This window comes from Xenopus laevis, chromosome 7L, assembly GCF_017654675.1.
Source record: "Xenopus laevis strain J_2021 chromosome 7L, Xenopus_laevis_v10.1, whole genome shotgun sequence".
In the NCBI taxonomy this organism is placed as follows: domain Eukaryota; kingdom Metazoa; phylum Chordata; class Amphibia; order Anura; family Pipidae; genus Xenopus; species Xenopus laevis.
Genome location: NC_054383.1, coordinates 55,107,073 through 55,134,693, shown reverse-complemented (window position 1 = coordinate 55,134,693; position 27,621 = coordinate 55,107,073). Strand labels below are relative to the sequence as shown.

The window sequence follows — 27,621 nt, the reverse complement described above, 5'->3', positions numbered from 1 at the left end:
CTGCCTACGGAAGAACCTATGCAGATCGGACGGGCCCGTCTAACCGAACAGGAAAAGCTCCGGAGAAAGGCTGCTGGACTTTGCCTCTACTGTGGTGGAAAATCCCACTTCGCCTATGAGTGCCCAGTGAAGCCGGGAAACGCCAGCACCTAGGTAAGACTGGGGAGACTTACCTGGGTGGAATTGGTCCTTCTCCCCATTCTTCTGCTCAACGCTTCCTCCTTCCTGTGCAGATTCGTTTTGGAACCCAGACGATTTCTTCCGAAGCCTTCCTTGATTCCGGCGCAGCTGGGAATTTCATGGATAGAGTCTTCGCTGAAAGTCACTCCATTCCCCTGCAATCTCTGGCTGTTCCTCTTCGTGCTTTGGCGATTGATGATCGACCGTTATCTTCTGCTATTATTTCTCACTCCACCGATGAACTTTCTGTTATTGTGGGAACCATGCATCTAGAAAGATTGTCCTTTCTGTTAATTGACTGTCCTTCCACTCCCATTGTGCTTGGTCTGCCCTGGTTGAATACCCACAACCCAGTAATAGACTGGGCTTCTTCTCAAATCTCCCGTTGGAGTCCTTTCTGCCAACAAAATTGTTTACCCACCAAATCCATCATTAAAGTTTCATCTGTGTCTCCAAATTCTTCTCTGCCCTCTGTTTACCAAGCCTTTTCTGATGTCTTCAATAAAAAGTCGGCCGAAGTCCTGCCTCCCCATCGCCCCTATGATTGCCCCGTCGAACTTCTTCCTGGGACCATGCCTCCCAGAGGCCGCACCTATCCGCTTTCCCCTTCTGAAACCCGTGCCATGAAGGAATACATCCAAGAGAATCTGCAAAGAGGTTTTATTCGTCCTTCTTCCCCGGCTGGAGCCGGCTTTTTCTTTGTAGAAAAGAAAGATGGAGGTTTGCGGCCCTGCATTGACTATAGGGGTTTAAACAAAATTACAATTAAAAATCGTTATCCCCTTCCCCTCATCTCTGAACTGTTCGACCAACTTAAGGGGGCTTGTCTTTTCACCAAATTAGATCTTCGTGGGGCTTACAATTTAATCCGGGTCAGAGAAGGAGACGAGTGGAAGACCGCATTTAACACTCGTGACGGGCATTACGAGTATCTTGTGATGCCATTCGGCCTCTGCAACGCCCCCGCGGTCTTTCAGGAATTTGTAAATGACATTTTCAGAGATTTGTTGGGTCAATACGTGGTGGTGTACTTGGACGATATTCTTATTTTTTCCAAGAACCTTGCTGAGCACCGTCTTCAAGTCCAAGAAGTCCTTTCCCGTCTACGGAGAAATAATTTATTCGCCAAGTTGGAGAAGTGTTCCTTTGAAGTTTCGTCCATCTCTTTCCTTGGTTACATCATTTCTCAACAAGGCTTCAGAATGGATCCTGCTAAAGTTTCCGCTATCCAAGACTGGCCTCTCCCCACCAGTGTTAAAGCTATCCAAAGGTTCATTGGCTTCGCCAACTATTACAGACAATTCATTAAGGGGTTTTCATCCAAGGTTGCTCCCATTCTTTCCCTCATCCGAAAAGGGGGTAAGCCTCAGCATTGGTCACCTTTAGCTTTGGAGGCATTCAAGACTCTTAAAACTTCTTTTTCTTCCGCTCCCATTCTCAGACACCCAGAACCTCTCCAACCATTCTTCATTGAAGTGGATGCTTCAGATGTCGGTGCTGGAGCAATTTTGTCTCAAAGAGCGTCTTCTGATGGAAAACTACATCCCTGTGCCTTCTTTTCAAAAAAATTCTCCTCTTCTGAACAAAATTATGATGTGGGAAATCGTGAGTTACTGGCCGTCAAGCTTGCTCTAGAAGAATGGAGACATTTGCTGGAGGGTTCTTCTGTTCCTGTGACCATCTATACAGACCATAAAAATCTAGAATATATCCAGACTCTCAAACGCCTCAATCCTCGTCAAGCTAGGTGGGCACTATTCTTCTCTCGCTTTAATTTCATTTTAACCTTTCGGCCTGGTGCTAGGAACAAGAAGGTGGACGCTCTTTCCAGAACTTTTCTTCTCGAAGATTTCAATTCTGCAGAACCGGAATCCGTTGTGCCTCCTACGAAGATCATCGCTGCTCTATTTCCCTCTTTGGCCTCTCAATTATTGTCTGTTCAATCTTCTGCTCCTGTTGGAACTCCTGTTGGTGTTGCCTTTGTCCCTCCTGAACTTCGTCATTCCATTCTGGTTCAGTCCCACAGCTCCAAACAGGCTGGTCATCTGGGAATCAGAAAGACCACTGAACTCCTGTCTCGTCTTGTATGGTGGCCTTCTTTAAGAAAAGATGTCAAAGACTTTGTTTCTTCTTGCTCTGTGTGTGCTGTATCCAAGTCTGGACATTCCCCTCCCAAGGGGTTACTTCTACCACTACCTATTCCTTCCCGCCCATGGACTCATCTATCTATGGACTTCATTGTGGATCTCCCTAATTCCTCTGGTTACACAGTTATTTGGGTGGTCATTGATAGATTCAGCAAAGTGGCACATTTTACTCCTCTTCGGAAACTCCCCTCTGCTCCCGAACTTTCCTCACTGTTTATTAAACACATTTTTCGCCTCCACGGTTTCCCTGCCGAAATTGTCTCTGACCGTGGATCGCAATTCGTTTCCAAGTTTTGGAGGTCCCTGTGTAAAGCCCTTGGTGTTTCTCTTCAGTTTTCCTCTTCTTATCACCCACAGTCTAATGGAGCGGCAGAGAGGGTTAATCAGGCCCTTGAACAATTCCTCCGATGCCACGTATCTTTGTGCCAGGACGATTGGGCTGATCTGCTTCCGTGGGCTGAATTCGCGCATAATAATGCCTTACATGTTTCTTCTGGAAAATCTCCATTTTTCTGTATGTATGGTCTTAATCCTTTGGCTTTTCCTCAGGACTTATTACTCACCAATGTCCCTGCCGCCAATGACCAAGCTGCCCACATGTCGGCCATCTGGCACGCCACTGTCGTCAATCTGGAAAAAAGTTCCTTGGTCCAGAAGAAATTCGCTGATCAGAGAAGAATTCCTTCCCCTCCGTATGCACCCGGTGACAAGGTTTGGCTGTCTACACGGAACATTCGTCTCAAAGTCCCCTCTCCTAAACTTGGTCCCAAGTTTATTGGTCCCTTCCCCATCGCTGAGGTCATCAATCCGGTGGCGGTCCGTTTACAACTTCCCCCGGAAATGCGGATTCCGAACGCCTTCCATGTCTCCTTGCTCAAACCTGCAGGTACTTCTTCTTCTTCCTCCTCAGCTCCTGTCCTGGTGGACGGTCATCAGGAATTTGAGGTGAAAAGAATCCTGGACTCCCGGGTTTCGAGGGGTACCCTACAATACCTCATTGAGTGGAAGGGGTTCGGCCCTGAGGAATGCTCCTGGGTAAGAAGTTCGGATGTCCATGCTCCTCTCCTGGTCCGAAAATTTCATCGGCAGTTTCCTTCTAACCCAGGTGGTCCTGAGGCCCCCCCTAGGGAGGGGGGTACTGTAATGGAGTCCAAATTCAGTTTACAAAATGGTGGCCAAGATGGCGGCTCCCAGGTTCCTCACGGACGCAGTCGGATGATGACGACCTCTTCTCGCAATCTGATTGGTCGCTGGCGACGGAACGGACGTCGGCGTCAATAATGGGCGCCGGCGTCAGTCGCACACGTCAGCGCGTCGGTCGCTGACGCCAGCGCGTCCGCGCGCACGTTATGACGCCGATGCGTCCAAATTGGCGCCAAACCTGGGACTATATTAAGGAGCTCTGGGAATTCACCTGTGCCCAATTATAGGTTTTAGCTTGCTACTCCTGGGTGTGATCTTGTGAAAACTTTGTTATCCGTGTACCGACCTTTGCCTGAATTCCTCGACCTTGAATCTCTTCTGCCTGGACTGATCTTGTTGCCTGTTTGACCATTCTCTCGTCTCATCCTTATCTGTACTGCGAACTTGGACATTGTTATCTCCTCACTACCTCTGAGGCCTTTGGGCCTTACACTGAGATGACAAAGTTTACTTTACATCCCTGTGCCGCCTTCTCTAAAAAAAAAAAAAAAAAAATCTCCTCCTGAACAAAATTACTACATTAGAAACGGGAACTTCTTGTGGTTAAATTAGCCCTGGAGGAATGAAGACATTTGTTAGAAGGATCTACTGTTCCAGTGACACTCTTCACTGATCACAAAAATTTTGAATATATTCAAGCCCTCAAATGTTTAAATCCCAAACAGGCTTGGTGGGCACTCTTTTTCCCCCACCGTTTAAACTTCATCATTACCATTATTCGTCCTGGTTCCAGAAATAAGTAGGCCGAAAAACTTTCTAGAAGCTTCATTCCTGAAGACCCTTGCATTAAGGACAATAATCCCATTATCCCCCCAGCTAAAACTGTGGCTGCATGGTTTCCTTCTATGGCTTCACAAATCCTGTCAGCACAATCTTCAGCACCCTCCAATACTCCCGTTAGAGTGACATGTGTACCACTGGATCTCCATTACACCGTCCTCTATCAGTCTCATAATTCCAAACAAGCAAGTCACCCTGGAATTAGAAAGACTACGGATCTATTATCCCGCCTTGTATGGTGGCCCTCTATTCGGAAGGATGTGAAGGACTTTGTGTCTTCCTGTACTGTATGTGCTGCATCTAAATCCGGACACCCTGCCTCCAAGGGACTGCTCCAACCATTACCCATACCCTCTCGAACCTGGACCCATTTAGCCAAGGACATTATTGTGGATTTACCCGTCTTCCTGAGCTACATGGTGGTATGGATAGATTCAGTAAAATGGCACACTTTATACCTCTAACCACAGCAATAGAACTTGCTATATTCAGCATATTTTTCGTCTCCACAGATTTCCATCTGAAATGGTTTTGAATAAAGGTTCCCAGTTTGTTTCTAAATTTTGGAGATCTTTATGCAATGCCCTTAATATCCCTCTTCAATTTTCATCAGATGTCTATAATTGAGATCATAAATCCTGTAGCTTTTAGGCTCCAATTACCTTTTGAGATGCGGATTCCAAAAGTATTTCATGTATCTCTCATCAAGCCAGCGGTGATCTCAGAGGCTTCTTTTTCTCCTACACCTGTACTTGTGGATGGTTGTCAGGAGTTTGAACTAAAGAGAATTTTGGATTCTCGTATCTCCAGGGGCTCCTTACAGTATTTGGTCGAATGGAGAGGGTTTGGTCCTGAGGAATGCTCCTGGATTAAGAATTCTGACATTCATGCCCTTATTCTCAATCTGAGGTTCAACAAGCAATTCCCTTCAAAACCTAATCCTGGTGGTCCTGAGGGCCCCCCCATAGGGAAGGGGGTACTGTAAGTCGGCGATCCTTTCCACTCCGGCGCCATTGGCAAGATGGCAGCGCCCAGGCTACACACGTGGCACATTCTGACGCCAATGCATCAAAACGCACATGCGTCAATGTTAGCGTGTGACATCATCACGCTTGTTTTTGTGCGAAAATTTGCCTATAAAAGATGCCAGAACCTTGCCGATTATAGGTTCAACTTGTGTTCCTGGGTGTGTTATACCAATTCTGACCTTGACCTCGGCCTGTTAGAATGACTAAAAACCTTGCTGCCTGAACTGAACTTTGCCTGGATTGACTACTCTACTGCTTAACCCCTTGGATACCATGAACTGTGTTCGGAACCTGCGGCTTCCTCCTTTGTCGCAAATCCTAGCGAAGCCTCCGGGCCCTGACAGGGGTGATATTATAACGATGTATGAATATAAGGTGATCTTATATTAAAGGGGCTGTTCACCTTTGAGAACTTTTAGTATGATGTAGATAATTTGCAATTTGTTTTAATTTTTTATTATTGAAGGTTTGAGTTATTTAGCTTTTTATTCAGCAGCTCTTTAATTAGCATTTTAAGCAATCTGGTAACTAGGGCCCTAATCCTCCTAGCAACTATGCATTGATTTAAATAAGACTGGAATATGAATAGGTGAGAGTCTGAATAGAAGGATCAGTAATAAAAAGTAGCAATAACAATACATTTGTAGCCTTACAGAGCTTTTTTTTTTTTAAAAAAGGGGACAGCGATGCCCATTTGAAAGCTGCAAAGAATCAAAAGAAAGACATACCGTATATACCCGAGTATAAGCCGAGTTTTTCAGCATCCAAAATGTGCTGAGAAAGTCTACCTCGGCTTATACTCGGGTCAGCGGTACCCGACCCGAGTAGCTGAGATTGCAGTCACTTTTAATCATTCCTATACCAACAGTACACTTGGGGAGAGACTGCAATATCCCAACAGTGCGCCCTCTGTTGGTTATATGAAAGAATAACAGTGACTGCAATATCACACAGCGCCATCTGTTGGTTGTATGAAAGAATAACAGTGCGCCCTGTTGGTTATATGAAAGATTAACAGTGACTGCAATATCACACAGCGCCATCTGTTGGTTGTATGAAAGAATAACAGTGCGCCCTCTGTTGGTTATATTAAAGAATAACAGTGACTGCAATATCACACAGCACCCTCTGTTGGTTATACGAAAGATTAACAGTGATGGCAATATCAAACAGCACCCTCTGCACATGGTAGTGGGACAGTGGGACAATGCACACACAGTAATCCGTTTGGCAATACCATATTCTGCCATACGCTTTGGCAGAATGTGCGCTGCTGGGAGACAGGGCTGTAGTTGTGTCTAGGCTTATACTAGAGTCAATAAGTTTTCCCAGTTTTCGTAGGTAAAATGAGTTACCTCGGCTTATACTCGGGTCGGCTTATACTCGAGTATATACGGTAACTATAAAACGTAAATAATGAAAACCTATTGAACCTTAGAATTGCTTGTTCTATAACATACTAAAAGTTTTTTTTTTTTTTAAAGGTGAACCATCTCTTTATGCTTTATTAACCAGTAGGTCTTTCCAGCCGACACAAGGTCATCCATTCCGATTAGCAGAAATGTGGTTCCGGCTAAATATTCAGAAGAAGGGTTTTTTTGTTTTGTTTTTTTTTTTTTACAGCGAGAGCGGTGAAGATGTAGACTTTTCTCCCTGTATCAGTCGTAAAGGCTGATACATTAGATAGCTTTAAGAAGGGGTTGGATTGCTTTTTTGCAAGGGAGGGAATACAAGGTTATGGAAGATAGCTTTATAGTACAAGTTGATCTAGGGACTGGACCGACTGCCTTCTTGAAGTTAGTTAGTAATTTTTCCCCCTCTGAGGCAAATTGGAGAGGCTTCAGATGGGGTGTTTTGCCTATCTTTGGATCAACTAGTAGTTAGGCAGGTTATATATATGGACTTAAAAGGTTGAACTTGATGGGTGTGTGTCTTTTTCCACTTATCTTACTATGTCAGTATGTTACATAACACCCCCCCCCCCACAGTCTTAACCCCTGCTGCCTAGGGTTGCCACCCGGCCGGTATAACAAATTTACCGGCAATGTAGCCGCCGGTAATTTGTAATACCCTTAAGAAAAAGCCTTGCCCTCGGTGGAAACTAACTTTTTTCCTCATCTTGCCCTCGCGCGATGTGGTCCCGCACCTTTAGTTTCTCCCCGACCGGTACATTTATTTATTTATTTATTTTTTTTTTTTTTTTTACAAAGGTGTCGACCCTAGCTCCAGCCCACTTACTGATCTCAGAGAGGGAAGAGAAAGGTACATGTCACAGTAAAGCTAAGAGCTTTCTGAAAGGATTGGACCACAGTTAAAAGGTGTGGTAGCAATAGGGTTGCCCACCAGTATTTCAACCAGTATGCACTGTTTGGACCTCTATAGGTATCAACATGAACACAGAGCAATGGCTTGACCAGTGTTCCCTCTAAATCCTTCTAGGTTATGTGTACAAAAACAAAGTTTTTGCATGCTTTTTTTGTGTGTGCTAAGGTCAAAAGACATACAAAAATTTTCACACAATTATTTGTGCAAACTACAATTTGTTAAACGTTGGCCTTCCACACAATTTGTGTGCACATACAGGAATTTAAATAGCTTAGAGGGAACACTGCTTTGCCATAATAAGAAATAAAGTAATTAGCAGTATTATCTACAGTCTACTAGAAGCCACTATTAATTGCAGGACTATATTATTCAGTTCTCTGCTCTTACCATTATAGGCCCCGCAATAAAGACAAATTGTTTTCTTGCGGCATTTGTCAGATATTTTCTTTTTCAGACCTCTTTTCTGAAGGTATGCAAGCCCAGGCCTCTTCAGGAAATCTAGAAACTGCTTCCTTTCTTCAGCAGTCAGCAATATGCGGGAACAAGTCTTACAAATCATCTGTGGTACAGTGATGAGTGGTTAGATTAAAACATACAAGATATTTTTTAACAAATATAAACATATGTTGGCAGTTAAAATAAAAAATAAAAAAAGTGTGCCTTATTTATTGACATGCGTTTTTAAGTATTACTAAGTAAAGGCCTGCTGTAATGACAAAATAATCAAAACCAGATGGCCAATTTCTAGATTGGCTTTGCCAAGCAATAAGGGTTAGACTAAGCAATCTATAGCACTATATTCTTGAAATTATTTTCCAGGACTTTTCTGATGCAGAACTGCACAAAGCACTATTGCCAACAAGCAATAATAAAACCACAAAGCATAAATGTTATCATTCAATGCTTGAGAACTTAAAAACCTATGTTTTGTAAAAGAATTTCACTTGCCCCTAGACAAGTGCATTAGGATGCATGCTTGAAAGACACAGCAGTAGTTGGTGCTACTTCATAAGAGCCTATCTACATAGCTTAAATTAATTGGTCACCCTATCTGTACAGCTGCACTGTTGACAATCCTAAGCATATTAAACCTGGAGAAAAAAAAAATTTAAAAGGAGATTTACTTTCCTGGCTGTATACCAAAACCTTAATGCAATTACAATAGATACAGGATACAATCTCAATATTTGGTGTATTTAGCTTGCTTAATATCTTTCCAAAATCATGTGCCATGATGAAGTCACTCTACTTGGCATGTGTATTCACCCCCCCCCCCCCATGTGACATCACCACAGAGGCTTGTCTCTGCATTACAGACAGGCTTGAGCTTGCAAATTGTTTTTGAAAGAAAATGCTGCACATGCCCATTGGGGCACTCAGGGATTTTCAGGCATGCTCAGTGAGGACTTTTGACTAACTAGACAGCTGAAGAAGGGGACCACCTAGGAAAACTTAAAGGGATACTGTCATGGAAAAACATGTTTTTTACAAAATGTATCAGTTACTACAGCAGAATCCTGCATTGAAATCCGTTTTTCAAAACAAGAAATGGATTCTAATTTTAAAATTTGCTATGGGGCTAGACATTTTGACATTTCCCAGCTTCCCTCAGGTCATGTGACTTGTGCTCTGATAAACTTCAGTCACACTTTACTGCAAGTTGGAGTGATGTCATTACCCCTCCCTCCTACAAGCTGCTGTAATGTAAAAAGAGCCTTGTCTGCTGAGCCTGTCAATTGAACAATAGGCAGGAATCAAGATAAGCTCTCACTAACACCACTTCAGAAGGACTGAAATAAGATAGTCCTGTGATCACTGCCCCCACTACACTCCCAGGACTGATGACAGGTAATAGAAAAGAAAAAAAAGGATAAAATAAGGAGGACATACTTGAAAACCAGGAAAACTAAACTTAGGAGGAAGTCTAGGAAGGGTTAAAATAGCTCATGAAAAGGAGGCAGTAAGAAGTTAATGAAAAAAGAAGTATTGCAGGCAGGAAAGGAGCAAGGTCTGTGTGAGGTGGATAGCAGAGGGAACTCACAGCTCCTTTACCTCATCTAGTAACCAGTAAAACTAACTAGTAAGGCAGCAAGGAGAGAAAGTTCCCTTCACCAAAGGAAAGCAAAGAACAAACTTACAGAATGGCAGGAGCTTTGATAGTGTCTGTGGGAGGAGGGCAGCTGTAGAGAAGGCAGGACGTAGGAAAGTGAAAGTAATTGCTTCCCTGCAAACCATGTGACCTCTCTCCTCCAAACATCACACACGGGCAGAGAGGGGAAGGGGAGGGGGAGTACAGCTAGATTCTCATGTCGTAGTGCGACCTGGCTTTTCATTACAGAGTAGCTGCCTCCAAGCACACAGGTAATGCTGTGCCTGCTGTTAGAGCAGCACAGGATGAATGTGTAATGAGCAGAAATGGAAGCCCCATGACAAAATACAAACTAAAATAAATTATGCATGTATTTGTGGATTAACATTTTATTTGCCAGACAGTTTATGGATGTGTGTTTTTTACAAAAATGCAAATAAAAAAAAAAAAAAAAAAAAAGTTTAAAATGACGACAGATTCCCTTTAAGTGGCAGAGCTTCATTTTGATACAGGAAGTAGAGGATCTGTGCTTTTGTGCTTGCAAAGGTTAACCTTCTTTAAAGGGATTCTGTCATGATTTTTATGTAGTAGTTTTTATTTCTACATTACACTGCAAATAATTCACTACCATATAAAATGTAATTCTTGAACCAATAAGTGTATTTTTTTTAGTTGTAATATTGGTGTGTAGGCAGCCATCTCAGGTCATTTTAGCTGGTCATGTGCTTTCAGATAAAGCCAGTTGTCTTGATACAGGCCTGTAATAGCTAATAAAACAGGCCAAGGTATCAAGAGAAATATTTCTGCTAGTACCTAAATCAGATACATGGCAGGCCTCTCTTGACTTAGGTCTGGAGTCAGCCATTTGTAATAGGGTCACATCCTATGTTGACCTTCTCCAACCCCTGGCTGATAAGAGCCATTCCATGGGGAGGGGGAAAGCCCAAGGAGGGAGAAGTTCCCAGCAAGGCTACCTCACAGTTGATGTGAAGGTCACATATAATGTATCCTCAAATATATTTATCCTTACAGAACCCATACCTGTTTTAGCAACAGTAAAAAAAAAAAAAAACTGGTGATGGGTTCAAGGCAATTTCAGCTTCCAAACATGACTGGGTTTGGTACTCTGTTTATCAGATGTGAATATCTGGGCAGGTCACAAAGTATTGATGTTTAGGATCTATGGAATCCATGAGAGAATATAATATCATCTACCTCCTATGTTCCTATTGGGAGTTATGGTCATTATATTCTTGGTCCAGTTCCTACTCAAAGGAGGTCATAAAAACTCAATCTGTGTCCTGCTAGGCCACTCCCACTCCTGAGGGCGGGGGGGAGTGTGCAGTTACCCGATGCCCTGAAATCACTGATAAATAGTCAGCTCTTCTGACTAAATTTGATTTTACTTAGGAGGACCAATTGCGATTGGAAGTTATCCCATTTGTTTCCCCTTGCCTACAGGACCAGGAATTCTATATCTTTGGTAAAAGTATAGGTTTCTATGTTTTTCCCTTTTTACCTTGTTCCATCTTGAAGTGATAGATTCTGGAAACTGAAGTCTCTCTCTGCTTTCCACTGAATCTGCACCACCCACCATGTCTCCTCCACCTTACATTCTTCTCTGTAAGTTGAAACTCTTCCCTATATAGTCTAATGCAAGAATAACCATGCCCATGGCAGTCTTTTAAAACAGAATTTACTTCTTTTACGGAAAACACTCCTTATGCTCTCTGTGAGCTGGAGGAGACATACTGGGTGGAGCAACTTTAAGCCACTCCGTTAATATAATTAATCTGTATTGCATGTAATTATTGTATTATTGATTTGTTGCCATTAATTAAAATCAAGCAATATAACATTAGGGATGTAACAGAGAACTATGTCCCATTCCCATTAGACATACATAAATATTGTGAGTTATATCAGGGTATTCATATAGGTCCAAAATCTATATTGCATTTAGTGGATCTAGAAGACTCTAGAACAGTCCTGTCACAGCTGGCTGCCCACATCTAGCCCATGCCCCCCCCTTGTGTGGCCCTCCATTAAAGTCTGGCGTTTATTGCTTACCTTTGTGTAAACTTCTAAAGGTATCAGAACGGAGATTAACTGGCCCCTGCGTGATTTACATGTCAGATTCAGGATGTAAAAGCCTGCTCAGCAGTGAGCACCAACCATTTGTTTTTGTGTGCTACCACCATTGTGGGTATGTATTTAAGATTTCTTTTAATAACAAAGATGCGGTTTAAAGTGGCTATATTTTCCAAAGGGGTGTGATCAGCACTGGCTTCCAATATAGGCCCTTTGCCATGTAAGAGAGAAACATACTGGCCCTTGGTACCACAGAAGTTGGACAGCACTACTCTAGAAGATACATGTTACAATACAGTTAGCATAGTCCTTACAAGTAGCAAAAGGTGTATACATTTAAAACAAGTAGGAACAGTAACTTCCACTGCATTTTAATCACAAAAACACAAAGTGAAAAAAAAAATGTTAAAACATGTATAATAATAAAAGCAGGTCTCACCTGTAAAATACCAATTACAGCCTTGAAATATCCCACATGGAAACATGGTAGCTCAAGGTCTAGGTAGCCATAATGACCAAGACATTCTGCCAAGTTCTTTCCACATGTCTGGCAGTTGCGATCTTTTTCACTGGTTCCCTGAAGTACAAAACATAATATTAATCACTTACAGATCTCTAAAGCAATATGTGAAAAAAAGAAGATGTTTAAAGGGATTCTGTGATTTTATGGTTTTTTTTTATTACTAAATTACACTGCGTACATTGTAAATAATTCACTCTACCATTTAAAATGTTACTCAAACCAATAAATCTATAAAGAAAGACTGACGTTTATCAGAGCACAATCTGATGGTACATGGGAAACAAACGTGTCTACCTGGGATCATATGATTCACAGTGCACACAAACAAACCATACATGTTGGGTCAAGTGAGCCAATTGACAGTTCTGTCTTTTGCTTCCACACTTCTTCCTGTTTCAGTTAGAGTTGCCATATGTCTGGTCAGGTGATCTAAGTACGCACAGAGTCCATCACGAAATGGTGGTTCAAGGCAAGATATGTAAAAGGGCAATATTTATATATACTAGTTTGGTAAGATTCTTTAATATGCCACTTAATATGATAAACTGTTGCTTAAATATTTATTTTGGGGGTAAAGTTTTCCTTTAAGCTTTTTCTCCTTCCCTAAAGCGCTTTAGGGCAATTAGATCTCTGTAGACAAAATAAACAATAATTCTATAGTTACCATGCGATGGTCCAAGACTCCAAATGCAAGGGGTGTATGGTTGTTATCCTGGCCGTAAAGACTCTTGCTTACAATTTGGATGTGTGCTTGCTGCCGCATCTGCTCTGCAGACTTCACGCCAAAACAGATGTGGCTTCTGTAAAGGGGAATTGGAAAAAAAAGGTAATGAGATATTATTTAAAAAAAAAAAAGATAGGGTAGCCAAACATACATACACATAGAAGTGTAATGAAGACAAGGGAATGCCATGGAGTGCAGCACATGAAAAGGCCTGCAAGCTGAAATTGAACAATCAATGAGGAAAGAAGAAGTTGCTTTAAGGGGTGCATTATTTTACCCCTGTTGAATTAGAGAGGGTCCAGTGAAGGGCAAATAAGCTGGTAAAAAGGTATGAAAAAATCTCAGCTATGAGGAAAGACTGGCCAAATTGGGGTTGTTCATGCTGGAGAAGAGGGGCTTAAGGGGGGATAACCAAATATAAATATATAAGGGGATCGTACAATAACCTCTCTCTCTGCTTTATTTACCAGTAGGTCCTTCCAGCTGAAAAAAGGGAACCCATTGCGATTAGAAGAAAGGAGGTTCCATCTAAATATTCGGAAGGGGTTTTTTTTTTTTTTTGCAGTAAGAGCTGTGAAGATGTGGAATTCTCTCCTTGGATCAGTTGTACAGGCAGATACATTAGACAGCTTTAAGAAGGGTTTAGATGGCTTTTTAGCAAGTGAGGGAATACAAGGTTATGGAAGAATAGCTTGCAATAAAAGTTGATCCAGGGTCTAGTCCAATTGCCATCTTGAAGTCAGGAAGGAATTTTTACCCCCCCCCCCCTAAGGCAGGAGGGGTTTCAATGGGGATTTTTTGCCTTCCTCTGGATCAACTATCAATTAGGCAAGTTATTAGACTTAAAGGGTATAGTTTTTTTCACGTTTTGTCTTTTTCTTCTGAGCAGATATCAGCAGCACACCGTGGATATGAACAAACGTGTATTTTATTAATAAAATACACGTTTCTTCATATCCACGGTGTGCTGCTGATATCTGCTCTGATTGGATAATTTGGCCCTGTAACAGGCGTGGGTCCTTCAGTACAGCACCTGGTACCGCAAAGGTATGTGTTCAAGGTCTTAAGCTCTCCACCTCAGTTTTTGCCTTTTTCTTCTGACTCTTTATAGCTTTCAAATAAGAGCCATTGACCCCATCGTAATTGCTACTTTGTATTACTCATCTTTCTATTCAGACCCTGTCCTGTTCATATTCCAGTCTCCTATTAAAATCAATGCACGGTTGCTAGGGTAATGTGGACCCTAGCAACCAGATTGCTGAAACTGCAAACAGTAGAGCTGCTGAAGAAAAAGCTAAACAACAAACCACAAATAATAAAAAATGAAAACCAGTTGTAAACTGTCTCAGAAAATCACTCTCTACATCATACTTAAAGTTTTAACTCAAAGGTGAACAACCCCTCTAAGGTTGAACTTGATAGACGTGTCTTTTTTAAACCTAACTTACTATGTTACTTGGCATTTTAAAAGAAGCAATACATTGAGTGTAATATTGTTATGTGTTTTATAATGTAGTATGAGAATGACTATGAAGATTTTCATTCATCCAGGTCATGGTATATCTAGTATAGGTAAATCTAAAAACAACTGGACTTGCCGAGTAATCAATGAAGACATTTCACTACTCATCCGAGCAGCTTCTTCTGTTCAACCGACTGGTGTGCAAAGTTCTCGGCATATAAACTCTTCCACTAATCCAATCACAATGGCACATTATAACTTTTCAAAGAGGTGACATCTGAAGAAATTCACAGAGGTGTAGACTCTGTGTAGTTACTGTGATAGGATTATCCAATGCGTCATGCCACTCCTAGAAAGAGGTGTTACTTGTGAGAGTTGCATGAATGGACGTGTGAAGTGTTCTAAAACCGCCGGGGTACAGATATTAGAACAGCATTGTATGTAGCAGACAGGTGGTGTCGAAGGCCCCCGCTTGTGTTTAGGGATGGTTTCTCCACCTTGACATGAATCGCCTCTTTCACGCCTCGTTCAAACCAGCAGTCTTCTTTATCGAATATTTGGACCTTGCTATCTTCAAAGGAGTGTCCCTTGTCTTTTAAAGTGTAGAAAGAAAAGTGAGGTTTTGCCCTGTAGAATTTCGTCCTCCTATGCTGAGCCATTTGCTTGGCGAGCAGTTGTTTTGTCTCCCCAATGTATAGATCGGTGCACTCCTCGCTACACTGGACTCCGTATACCACATTGCTTTGTTTTTCTTTAGGGGTTGGATCCTTTGGATGTACCAGTTTTTGTCTCAGTGTGTTGCTAGGTTTGAAAAACACAGGGATGTGGTGTTTTTTTAAAAATCCTCCTGAGTTTCTCACACTCCAGCTACATATGGGATGACTATGTTTCGCCTACTATGTGTCTCCGGGCGGTTATTTGTAGTATGAGAATATTGTGACACCAATCGTTGAATATAAAAATTCAGTTCATACATCTGTGAAATTTCATGTTTTAACCTACCTATACATTAATTCCATTATATTATACTTCATGATTTTATGTATAGTTTACAACTTTAAAGGGGATGTAAAGTCAAAAAATTAAATTCCTTTAACAGGTCGACGGTCTAAAAATAAAACTCTCTTTAATATACTAAGTAAAGCAGCCACGGGCCGGCCACTGTGTTGAGGAATTCATGCAGGCTGAAGTCTGTGAGCATAGAGAGAATGGGGAGCTGAAGCACAGAAAATCCGATTTTTATAAAAAAGATACAGAATTTTTTATGGAAGTATATTGAAGATAGCTTTATTTTTAGACAGTGGAGCTTTATTTTTAAACAGTGGACCCGTTAAAGGAATTTCATCTTTTGACTTTAACATAAATCCCCTGCAGTAACATATTTGATACTATACCAGCATGCAAGTTACTTTGTAAGATTAGTCAATGTAGCGATTCTAACGGATACTAATATGTGCTCTATCTCCAAAAATAACTTATAATGAAGACCAAGTTTAACCCTTGAGTCTGTCTTGTAAGCAACTTATACATAAAGTTGATTTCTCATAATTTAGCTTGCATATCACCTCCGCTTGGGCCCAAAAATCACTCTCTATGGGGTATATTTATTAAAGGAGAAGGAAAGCTACAGAGGCATTTTATTGGCAATAGATTAGCTGCAATAGTGCAAGCTAGAATGCTATATTTATTCTGTAGAATATTTTACCATACCTGAGTAAAAAGCTCTAGAAACTCTGTTTGTTTAGGATAGGAGCTGCAGTATTAACATGGTGTGACATCACTTCCTGCATGAGTCTCTCCTTGCTCTGGGCTCAGATTACAGTAGAGAAGGGAGGGGGGGGGAAGAGGAGCAAACTGAGCATGCTCTTGCCCAGGGCAATGAGGTTTAAGCTGAAGGCAGGAAGTCTGATACAGAAGCCCATGAGTACACAATAGAAGGAAAGAAATGCAGTGTTTCTTTTGACAGGGGACTCAGAGCAGCACTACTTTGGGGGTTTACTGGTATATTTAGATAGACCTTTCTGATAAGGCATACTTAGTTTTAACCTTTCCTTCTCCTTTAAAGAGTGACGTTAGATATAACCACAGTCCACTAGAGTGAAATTCCGCCACTGTCCATTAATTTCTATGGGATTTTGATTTATCAAAGGGTGAACTTTCACCTATTGATAAATACTCCTCAAAATCCCAATTTTAGAAATTGATTGGAGAGTTGTAGAATTTCACTCTAGAGGACTGTGGTGATCTCTAACTTAACTTTTTGATAAAGATACCCCTATATGCTTCAGTAATACTTACATACTGGGACACATATGGGTGCAGGAGTTGCTGGGATGAGGTGGAATTTCTTTTAATGGACTGTCATTTTTCAAATAGGGCAAAATGAGACAAGGAACACAAAATAAACTTTAAGCCTATAAATGCAACAGTCTAAGTAAATATATTTATTATGCAAAGTATTTCAATTTACTAGAGACATTTTTCTACACTAACTTCCACGTGTCCCAGTTCACCACAGCACCACATGATAAATATGTAATGAAGCTTGTTGTTCAACCTTACCATAGCGAAATATTTACTTTACATAAGTCACTTTAATAGGGATATGTTATACATGCTACACAACCCCATGACTTATTTTACTCACTAACTTATACACAGGCGCGGAAGCGCCTTCTAAACTTTCAAACATTTCCATCCCTGCGTTCTAAGCATTAACTCGAATTCCTCGAACGTTTGGCTTTGCGTCTACCACTTCTTATTAAAAAACTGCAATAAAAGACATGCCTGTTCTACCATTTAGTCCCTTAATCTTATCCTAATTTTACTCTGCACTCGAAGGCTCGTTTATACTTACATCTTTTTCGCCACATCTGTCTCTCTAAATTGCTCCTTCATCTTGCTGTTGGCACTATTGCCAACTCAAACCCCACAGCGAAAACACGTGAAACGTTAAGTAGGCGTACTGCACGAGAAATACTTCCGGGGCACCTTCCATTCACACCATAGATACAGCCATTGAAGCTAGAAAGCTTTTACTGAATAGAGTTTATTATTCCTCGTACAGCGCCATCTAATGGTAGATAATGTTCAATCACAAAACAATTCGAACCGAAAAAAAACTCCATATCGCTTTCATGTTGACAATATATGGCAGTCCTTCGGAAGATGCGATCCTACTAATCCTGCAGCAAAAGTTTGTAGGGAAACGTGTGTAAAGTAAACCTAGGAAGGCATAATACTTTAAATAAGGAATATGAATATAAGTCTACCGGAATAGGATGGAGCTACGAGGCCCGTCTCCACTGCAGTATGTCAGGTCGCTGACTTAAGGTGGCCATAGACGCACAGATAATATCGTACGAAACAAATTTTCGTCCGATATTCGTTGTGTGTATGGTGGAAAAAGAGCCGACCGATATCGGCAGAAGACTTGGATATCTTCGATCGGGCTGGACGGAAAATTTTGATCGGGTGCCTTTGAAGGGACCCAAACATCGGCCATTCTTAGTGCTGAATCGTCAGATGCAGGTAGAATTCTATTGTTTCTTCCCGTATATCTACCTGTATATCTGCCGATTCAGCTCTACACGTGTGTATTGAAACGAACGATCTTTCTTGGAAAGATCTTTTCCAAGAAAGATCGTAATTGTTACGTCTATGGCCACCTTTATTGTCTCGGAATTGCTAGGTCCCAAAAGTCTACTATGTCAGCAGGCTTACCGCAGTGCCGCACCATCACAAACATTTCATTTTAGGAATATATAGAAATTTACTTTTATTTGTTTATTATTTTTTTACAGTTTTTGAATTATTTGCCTTCGGTCTCTTTCCAGCTTTCAAATGGGGGTCACTGACACCAGCATCAAACTATTACTCTGTGAGGTTTTATTTTTATTGTTACTTTTATTCCTGATCTTTCTATGTATGCCTTCTCCTATTAATATTCCCATCTCTTGTGCAAACCATTGCATGGTTACTAGGGTAACTAAGATCCTACCAGATAGCTGCTGAAATACCAAACTGGGGGGCTGATGAACAAAAAGCTAAGTAACTGAAAAAACATGAAAAATAAAGATCAATTGCAAATTGTCTACAGACAATTTCTACAGATTTGCGGCTTGTATTACCTAGTCATATAAACAAATAAGCAATTGCACTTATATGGAGAAAATTGGCTTGTTGAATAAATAGCCATATCGTACATATATTAGACAGTCCCTTATGTCATTATTCAGCACTCCCCAAAATGAGTGGCTCAGTAGCTTGAAACTAATGGGTCTATAAATGACATGACATTTTTAATTGGAACTGGAATATTGCATGAAAATGTTCCTTTTGGCACGTACAAAGTAAAACACCCTTGGATACGAAGCCTTTATCCATTTGATAGCATATACTAAGTGGCTGAATGAAGTTAATTACTTATATGAATGGCAGTTGTTGACATTATCTACCTTGCAAAGCCGTGTGAAATGTTCACCCCAATATGTAATAATAGACACTAAGGGGCATATTTATTATGCTGTGTAAAAACAGCAGGATAAGACACCACACATCACCAGGCATCACCATTTAAAAAAACGGTGTAAAATTTTTACACGTTCTTACTTATACTGACTTCCGCCAGAAGCAATGTAAAAAAAATCTGCAGTTTGCATGGCGTAAAATTACACAGCTTTTTACAACGTTTTTTCATTGAATTTCATTTTAGGGCTGAACTCCACAAACGATTCTTGTCGTATCCAATGCTCTGCAACAAAACGCAGGTGACAAGTCGGAGGCGCCGAATATAATGGGAGTGATAGAAAAATCACAGGTAAAAAATACATGTATCCTTCATCGTATATAAACGCCGCAAGCTGCGTCTTCATCTCACAGTCATGTTGTGTGTAGTTTGTACCTGCGATTTTTCTCAGTCCCATAATATTCGGCTCCTCCGATTTGTCGTCTTTGTTTTATTGCAGAGCGACGGATCCTACAAGAATCATTCGTGGAGTTCAGCACTTACACAGCATAATAAATATGGCCCTATGCAGTGTCAGACTGGCCCACCGGGATACCAGTAAAACTCCCAGTGGGCCAAGGTGTCAGTGGGCCCTCATGCTGCTAAACTTTTGGCCATTTCATCACCATTCCCTATTTCTATGAGAACAAAGAGGCTAAATAGTTGGAAAAAATGATTATAGTATGTAAAGAAAACAGACGAGGAGAATAGAGTTTGATTGAGGAGATGAAGAATAATAGTACTGAGAGTGGCCCCTGGTCTAAGATTTTATGGTGGGCCCCTGGTCTAAGGTTTTTGGGTGGGCCCCTGGTGTTCCAGTCCGACACTGCCCCTACGTTTGCCCAGAAGCAGTAACTCATAGCAACTAATAAGATGTTTGTTTTACAGGTGACCTGTAAATCTTACCTGCTGATTGATTGCTATGGGTTACTGCTCTTGGGCAAACTTATTGTCTTATATTAAAGGGGTTGTTCACCTTTGAGTTAACTTTGTAGAATTATATTCTGAGACAGTTTGCAATTGGTTTTAATTTTTTATTATTTGTGGAGTTCTCCAGTTTGCAATTTCAGCAATCTGGTTGCTAGGGCCCAAATTACCATAGCAACCATGCACTAATTTGAATAAGAGACTGGAATATGAATGAGAGGACCTAAAAATAAAGACGAGTAATCAAAAGTACCAGTTGCAATAAATGTTTAGCCTTACAATGCATTTGTTTTTAGATGGGTCAGTAACTCCTATTTGAAAAAAACAATGAAGACTAATTGAAAAGTTGCTGAGAATTGGTCATACTATAACATACCAAAATTTAATTTAAAGGTGAACTACCCCTTCATGCCTATATGTGTAATGATTTTTATGTGAATATTAACTAAAAGTAACATTCTGGCATAAAAAAAGTTATCCTGAAAAAAGTAAGATGGCACGTTTTAAACATTCGGTACCATTCTATGTACAGGTGGGCATGTATCACCAGCCAGGAGCATGCACACTGGAATCCAGGAACAGTTTGGCTTCTTGTGTTCCTACTCCACTCCTTGTCAGTGTTCAAGGATGGGCAGCCTGCACACCTGGTGTGAAGGAGCCAGTCAGGGCAGCTACCAACAGGGCTGCCACCAGGGGGGACAGTTATTCTGGACCCTGCAAAATTTAAGTTTAAAGGGGGGCCCAGCTTGGCCCTGAAGAGCCGAAGAGCAGAAGATCCAAAGAGCTGAAGATCTGAAGCCCTGAAGCCAAAACCGTGAACGGAGCCAAAGCCGCGAAAAGACCCGAAACCATGAAAGAAGCTGAAGCTGTCAGAGAAAATCGAAGAAGCCACCATCGTTGAGGACAAGAAGAACCTAAGGCAAGCTTTCTAAACTAAGGGCTGCAGGGATTAATTAGGTAATTTACACATGGATAGGAAACTGGCTACAGGATAGGGTACAGAGGGTGGTTGTTAATGGTACATTCTCTACTTGGAGTAAGGTTCTTAGTGGGGTCCCTCAGAGCTCTGTATTGGGTCCACTTTTATTTAACTTGTTCAATAATGATTTAGGGGAGGGTATTGTAAGCACTGTATCAGTGTTTGCAGATGACACAAATCTATCCAATCCAATATATTCCATCCAGGATGTGACATCCTTGCAGCAGAATCTTGATAAACTGGCAATCTGGTCAGCTAAGTGGCAGATGAGATTCAATGTTGATAAACAGGGTCGGACTGGCGCATTTGAGGCCCCCCATGCACAAATGCCGGACCACCACGCACATATGCGAACGTCAGCGCACCATGGAGGAATCCTACGTGAATGCGCAAAGTCCTGCATATTGCGTGCGTGCATGAAATCCAGTGCAGCTCACCACACTTATTTTTGTTTTAGTTCCGGGTTCTGGCTGATCGGGGAGTGGGTCTGGGTCAGCGGGGGCCCACTGGGTTTTTTCCTGGTGTACCGCCAGCCCAGTTCAATCCTGTTGATAAATGTAAAGTCACGCACCTGGGATGTAAAAATATGCAAGCCCCTTATACCCTAAATCGGACTGCACTAGGCAAATCCATAATTGAAAAGGAGCTTGGAGTCCTTGTAGATAATAAACTTGACTGTAGCAAGCAATACCAGTTAGTGGCATCAAGGTCAAACAAGGTCTTGAGCTGTATTAAAAGGAGCATAGATTTGCAGGAGGAGGAGGGGTTTATTCTGACACTGTACAGGGCACTGGTAAAGCCTCATCTAGAGTATGCTGCACAGTTTTGGTCTCCAGTGTTCAAGCAGGACATTATTGAATTAGAGAGGGTCCATAGAAGGGCAACTAAGCAGGTAAGAGGTATGGAAAATCTCAGCTATGAGGAAAGACTGGCCAAATTGGGGATGTTAAAGGACCAGTAACATCAAATTTTTTTTAGTAAACTAAAAGTTTTTTTTAGTAAACATCAAAAAATAAACACCAAGACAAATAAAAATTTAAAATTGCAAAGCCTTTATTAAGAAATAACTTACCGAAACTCCACTTCCTGTCCTCTACAGAAAAGGCGACACGTATTCAGGTCGGTAAGAAGCGCTCGATACGGAAAGCAGCGCATATTGAGAGTGGCTACGTGACTGGGAACTCCAATCAGCCTGGAATTACAAACATCCACGATGTGGCTCAGCTCCTCTGAATTCAGGTCGGTAAGAAGCGCTCGATACGGAAAGCAGCGCATATTGAGAGTGGCTACGTGACTGGGAACTCCGATCAGCCTGGATTTACAAACATCCACGATGTGGCCCAGCTCCTCTCTTAACAGCTTCCCCACTCTACAGATGCGCCGATGAGCCAGCAATCCTCGGTTATGGAAACCACGCTCTCTGATGCAGCAGCCGCTTCACATGCTGTCAATACAGCATGAGACAGAGCCAAGGAGGAGAAATCCAGCGCCGCACCATGGATGGTCGCCGTGTCGCCTTTTCTGTAGAGGACAGGAAGTGGAGTTTCGGTAAGTTATTTCTTAATAAAGGCTTTGCAATTTTAAATTTTTATTTGTCTTGGTGTTTATTTTTTGATGTTTACTAACGAATTTTTTTTTAAAAAAATTTGATGTTACTGGTCCTTTAAAGCTGGAAAAGAGGCTTTTAAGGGGTGATATGATTACTATGTATAAATATATAAGGGGATCATACAATAACCTCTCTAATGCTTTATTTACAAATAGGTCCTTTTAGCTGACAAGAGTGCACCCATTCCGATTTGAAGAAAGGAGGTTCCATCTAAATATTCGGAAGGGTTTTTTTTACGAGAGCTGTAAAGATGTGAAATTCTCACCCTGAATCGGTCATATTGGCTGATACACAGTGGCGTAACTACCGGGGGAGCAGGGGGTGCGATTGGGCCAGGGCCTGCACCCCCACAGGGCTCGCGCGCCACGATTCCCTGCGGTTCTGGGTGTATGGCTGGCGGTCCCGCGCCAGGGCCCCCCCCCCTCTTGTTACATCACTGCTGATACATTAGATAGCATTAAGAAGGGATTGGGTGGCTTTTAGCGAATGAGGGAATACAGGGCTATGGAAGATAGCTTATAGCACAAGTTGATTCAGGGAATGGCCCCTCTGAGGCAAATTGGAGAGGTTTCAAATGGGGTTTAGTTAGCCTTCCTCTTGATCAACTAGCAGTTAGGCAGGCTTAAAGTTGAACTTGATGGATGCGTGTCTTTTTCCAACCTAACTTTCTATGTTACTATATAACGTTCCACCAAATGATTTTTTTTTTATTAAACCCCAGCCACCAATGTTTCATTTTAATCCTCTACAGGCACTGGCCATGGCCACCAATCTAACTTGGAAGGGGGGCAAAATCCTGAAGCTGCAGCCCAAATCAGAAAAGGCCCTTCTAAACCGTTGCGAGAACAGCTTTTCAACAGAGCGATTTAACCCCTGTAAACAAGCAGGAACTTCCATTTAATACAGATCTCTTTCTTTTCATCAGCCGACTTTTCTATGACCAAGGAATTCTGATTGGACTATTTATGACCTGTGCTATGATTGGTTTGTAGACCCACTTAGACCCTACCCCCACTATCTGCTTCTGTGATATGATTTGTCGAGGGCGGGCATTCCTTCCTTTCCTTCGTCACCGTGAGAGATAGCCGGCAAGATGGTGAGTGGTGCTGCTGGATTTATTAATTTGGTTTATATCTCTGCCATCCGTCTCCTGAAGTACCTAGATACCATGGATTTTTGTACTACAGACTTTCAGATGTGGATGGCTGAGATATTTACTAACTCGAGTCGGGAAAACATAGATGATTGCGGCAAGTTAGAATTGCGGCCTAGTTGTGTGTGTATGTCTTTCGTGAAATGCTGGGTTTATAAAATCACACTCAGAAAGGCATATTTTTCATACTAGCTGTGTTTTCCGCTTACAGTGCGCAAATGCTTTGATTCCATGGTTCTTCTGGCTTAAGGCACAGGCTGGTGGGAACCGTGGTTTAATTGAAACCGGGAAATTGACTTGTTTTCTCGATCAGGTTTTGTACTTATGATCCCTGTTGTAGTACTGATAATTTAACGAGTTAATAAACCTAGAATAAACGTGTGGTTGACGTATATTTTTGAAAGGTTAGAAAGTGGAACTGTAATATGTATTTTTGCATCTAGCCGCCTTCCTAGCAGCAGAGTAAGTGCAATAAAAAAAGTTAACCCCCTACCAACTGGAGTACGGGCAGGGCTCTGTTAGCCCGCATCTTTGGTTGGGAATAATATATATTTTTTGGCAACAGGTACCCTTTTAAATTAACTTTTAGTATGATGTAGAGTAATAAGCCAAATAAACAGCTAATTATATAAAAAAAAAAATGAACACCTACCGCAAATTGTAACTACTTCCATTTTGGAATTTCCGCAGATATCTGCTTACCAAGGTCCAACTAAGCAGTGGTGTGAATGCGTGAGGAAAATGAATGAGTAGAAAGATAATGGAAAAATAAAATTGGATCCTTGTGATATTTTGCCTTCTATGGTCAGTGACCCCAGTTTGATGATAAAAAAAAAGTTTGGCTGGTTTGAAGGTGAACTAACCCTTTAAGAATAGATGAAACACTTTCAACTACAAGCCCTGTTTTTGGGGAGCTTATTGTAGCCTGTACTGTCTATGTATTTTGTACTTTGCATACAACACTAGTAGAATTCTAAAACTGTTCATTTAATTTCTCAGAATGACACAGTGACTATCAGAACAAGAAAGTTTATGACAAACAGACTTCTGCAGCGCAAGCAGATGGTAAGGAAAATTTTTCTAATTCTCATTGTTGTGGGGGGTCCTAGTAAAAGGGACATTAATTAAAGGGTAAGCTGTGACGGGGGCCATACTTTTTTTGTGAGTTTGAATTAAAGGTTCATGAAATAGATGCAATTTTTGGGTGATTGTCTGTTTGCTTGAAGGAAGACGGTAAACGGCATGAGATTATCATGCCATCCCAGCCAGTTATGATAATGGTACATTATACATACACAAGGCAGTTTTGGGCTCCTCTATGGGTTCAGATATGCTGGTAGAGAAAATGCACCATTTACTGAAAGGAGGAAGATTGTTTTGTTTATGCAACTAAAGTTGAGAGAATGTCTAAATAAGCAGATGTTGACAATATACTTGTTTATTATAAATGTTTGCAATGGAAAGGTATTTCTCTAGTTTGAATTGGCAATAATAAATGTAATTCTTTGGAATGTTTGCTTATTGTAGGTCATTGATGTACTTCATCCAGGCAAAGCTACTGTCCCCAAGACTGAAATCAGAGAAAAGCTGGCAAAGATGTACAAGACAACCCCAGATGTTATTTTTGTGTTTGGTTTTAGGACTCACTTTGGAGGTGGCAAAACTACAGGCTTTGGCATGATCTACGACTCTCTTGACTATGCAAAAAAGAATGAGCCTAAACACAGACTTGCCAGGGTAATATCAATATTCTGTTATGTGTAGTCATAATATGCACATTTCTTCACATTTTCAACATTGCTCAATATTAAATGAATAGCAAAGCAGACTGCTGGAAATGTAGGAATACTTTGTAAAAATCCTATAGCTGAATGACTTGGGATAAAGTGGATGACTAGTGCTTAGACTACATCGGGCTACTGTTTGTTAACTTATGCGGTGCAGCTAATTGAAAAAAAGTGGAATTTTCTCTCTGAAGGTGACATACATAATTTTCAACAAGGGAGTAAATGCAAGTATTTTGGTTCTACATTGTACCAATTGCTAGTTTCAGACTGGTCTAATAGGATAATCTTTTTGGAAAGCATTTATCTCCTGAGGCAAACTAAAGAAGTATTGCCTTTCTCCGGATCAGCTGCAAGCTAGGCAGAAATTTCTTTGGTAAAAGGTTAAACTTGATGGATATGTTATGTCTTTGTTCAGCATGGGCTTTATGAGAAGAAAAAGACTTCCAGAAAGCAGCGTAAAGAACGCAAGAATAGAATGAAGAAAGTAAGGGGTACAGCCAAAGCAAATGTGGGTGCTGGTAAAAAGGTAGGTTTCTAGAAACCCTTTTACTAAACTTGTTTTTGACAAGAATGATACCTGATGTATCCTGTTTCTTTCCTCAATCACATCTTCTGGGAATTTAGAAGGTAACAAGACCTGCTATCTTTGATATTGTTGTATTTGAGGATTTAGATAGAAATGTCGGCTCGCACACCCAGGCCTTCAGTCAGGATAGCCAGGTGCTCAATGCTGGAGGGATCGGCACCCTCCCCAAGGTCAAATAGTAGAAATACACTGGCACACACGGCAATTCAAACAGGGAAATCCCTTGTGTCTTTATTTGCAGAGAAGCAACGTTTCGGGGTGATACCCCTTTGTCAAGCATAAAAATTGTGAAAAGTGAGCAAACATTTAACAACCCACAGGCAACGTGATTGGTTAATTACCACTGTGTGCGAAAGAGAGCTTACACAAAAGTCCAAACCTATCGCCACCTACTGGTGACCACTATACTAATAAAAAATTACCATATTTAAAAATTGGAAAATACATTCACATACAAATTCGTTATAAATATTTAAATAGTGCAAATAGGTGAAAAGACTCATTTAAAATTTTTAGGTAAAAAGTGTTATCCAAAACAAGCATTTAAGACAAACCCACAATATATGGTGATATAAAACATTTTACAAAATCGTTATAAAATAAAAGGATTAAAGGATTTGCAACTAATTTTGTATGGAAACATTCCAAAAACCTACATGAAATGGCTTTTTCTCTAAATGCTCCTTGACAACTGAGATTTTAATGGGTTTTGTGATTCATCATTGGCTGGGTTAAACTTCTCAAACGTAGTATGACCACTTCGTTTTTTGGGTTTTTTTTTTTTTTAGCCAAACCATTTTCAAAGTTCAGCTTTCATATCCTTTAATAATCATGGAAAATTAAGCTTTATGTTTAAAGGGATCCTGTCATCGGAAAACATGTTTGTTTTTTCTCAAAATGAATCAGTTAATAGAGCTGCTCCAGCAGAATTCTGCACTGAAATCCGTTTCTCAAAAGAGCATATTCAATTTTGAAATCTGACATGGGGCTAGACATATTGTCAGTTTCTCAGCTGCCCCAGTCATGTGACTTGTGCCTGCACTTTAGGATGGAACTACTTTCTGGCAGGCTGTTATTTCTCCTACTTAAAGGACCAGTAACATCATTTTTTTATTAAACAAATAAAAATTACAGCCTGCATATACCCCTGACCTAATAGATATTCCATATTCACCCTCCTTTTACCTGAAAAGTCCCCAGTAAAAACTCCCCTCCATGGTCTGACCTGACTTTAGAAAAACGGCGATTTGGCGACCAATCTTCACTCATTGCAGTACGTGCGCGTCCCAGGCAGTGCTCCTCCCCCCAGGACTTCCGTCAGGAACCCGGAAGTCAGAGGAGCTTCAGAGCATAGCAGCCGGCAACCAGCGCAAACGTTCTCCCTTTTCTGGCAGTGGTTTTTTTTTTTTTTTTTTTTTTTTTACTTTGTTTTACGAGTTGGTGAGGGGAGTGAACGCTAGAGTGACAGCAGCGATGGTGAGAGGAAAGGAGACGGCACTGAGAGAGGAACATGGAAGGGGG

General features: G+C 41.1%; 2 protein-coding genes and 1 long non-coding RNA gene across 7 annotated transcripts in view; 2 read left to right on the top strand and 1 right to left on the bottom strand.

Moving 5' to 3' along the window:
- Positions 1-17,495, bottom strand: part of polr3a.L (polymerase (RNA) III (DNA directed) polypeptide A, 155kDa L homeolog) — a 56,513-nt gene extending 39,018 nt beyond the window's left edge. The window contains 4 exon segments of the mRNA NM_001086833.1: positions 8,051-8,222; positions 12,283-12,420; positions 13,031-13,166; positions 17,410-17,495. Coding sequence (NP_001080302.1) covers positions 8,051-8,222; positions 12,283-12,420; positions 13,031-13,166; positions 17,410-17,450 — 487 coding nt within the window. The 5' untranslated portion in view covers positions 17,451-17,495.
- A 669-nt stretch (positions 17,496-18,164) lies between these two features.
- LOC121395736 lies at positions 18,165-20,825 on the top strand. The gene is made up of 3 exons (XR_005962653.1): positions 18,165-18,432; positions 19,267-19,371; positions 20,519-20,825. It is a non-coding gene; the product is annotated as an uncharacterized LOC121395736 (long non-coding RNA).
- A 2,750-nt stretch (positions 20,826-23,575) lies between these two features.
- Positions 23,576-27,621, top strand: part of rps24.L (ribosomal protein S24 L homeolog) — a 17,870-nt gene continuing 13,824 nt past the window's right edge. For 2 of the 5 annotated variants that reach the window (XM_041568360.1, XM_041568359.1), the window contains exons 1-4: positions 23,577-23,670; positions 24,727-24,792; positions 25,255-25,464; positions 25,930-26,040. In XM_041568360.1, the coding sequence (XP_041424294.1) occupies positions 23,668-23,670; positions 24,727-24,792; positions 25,255-25,464; positions 25,930-26,040 (390 nt within the window). In that variant the 5' untranslated portion in view covers positions 23,577-23,667. 5 annotated transcript variants of the gene reach the window in all.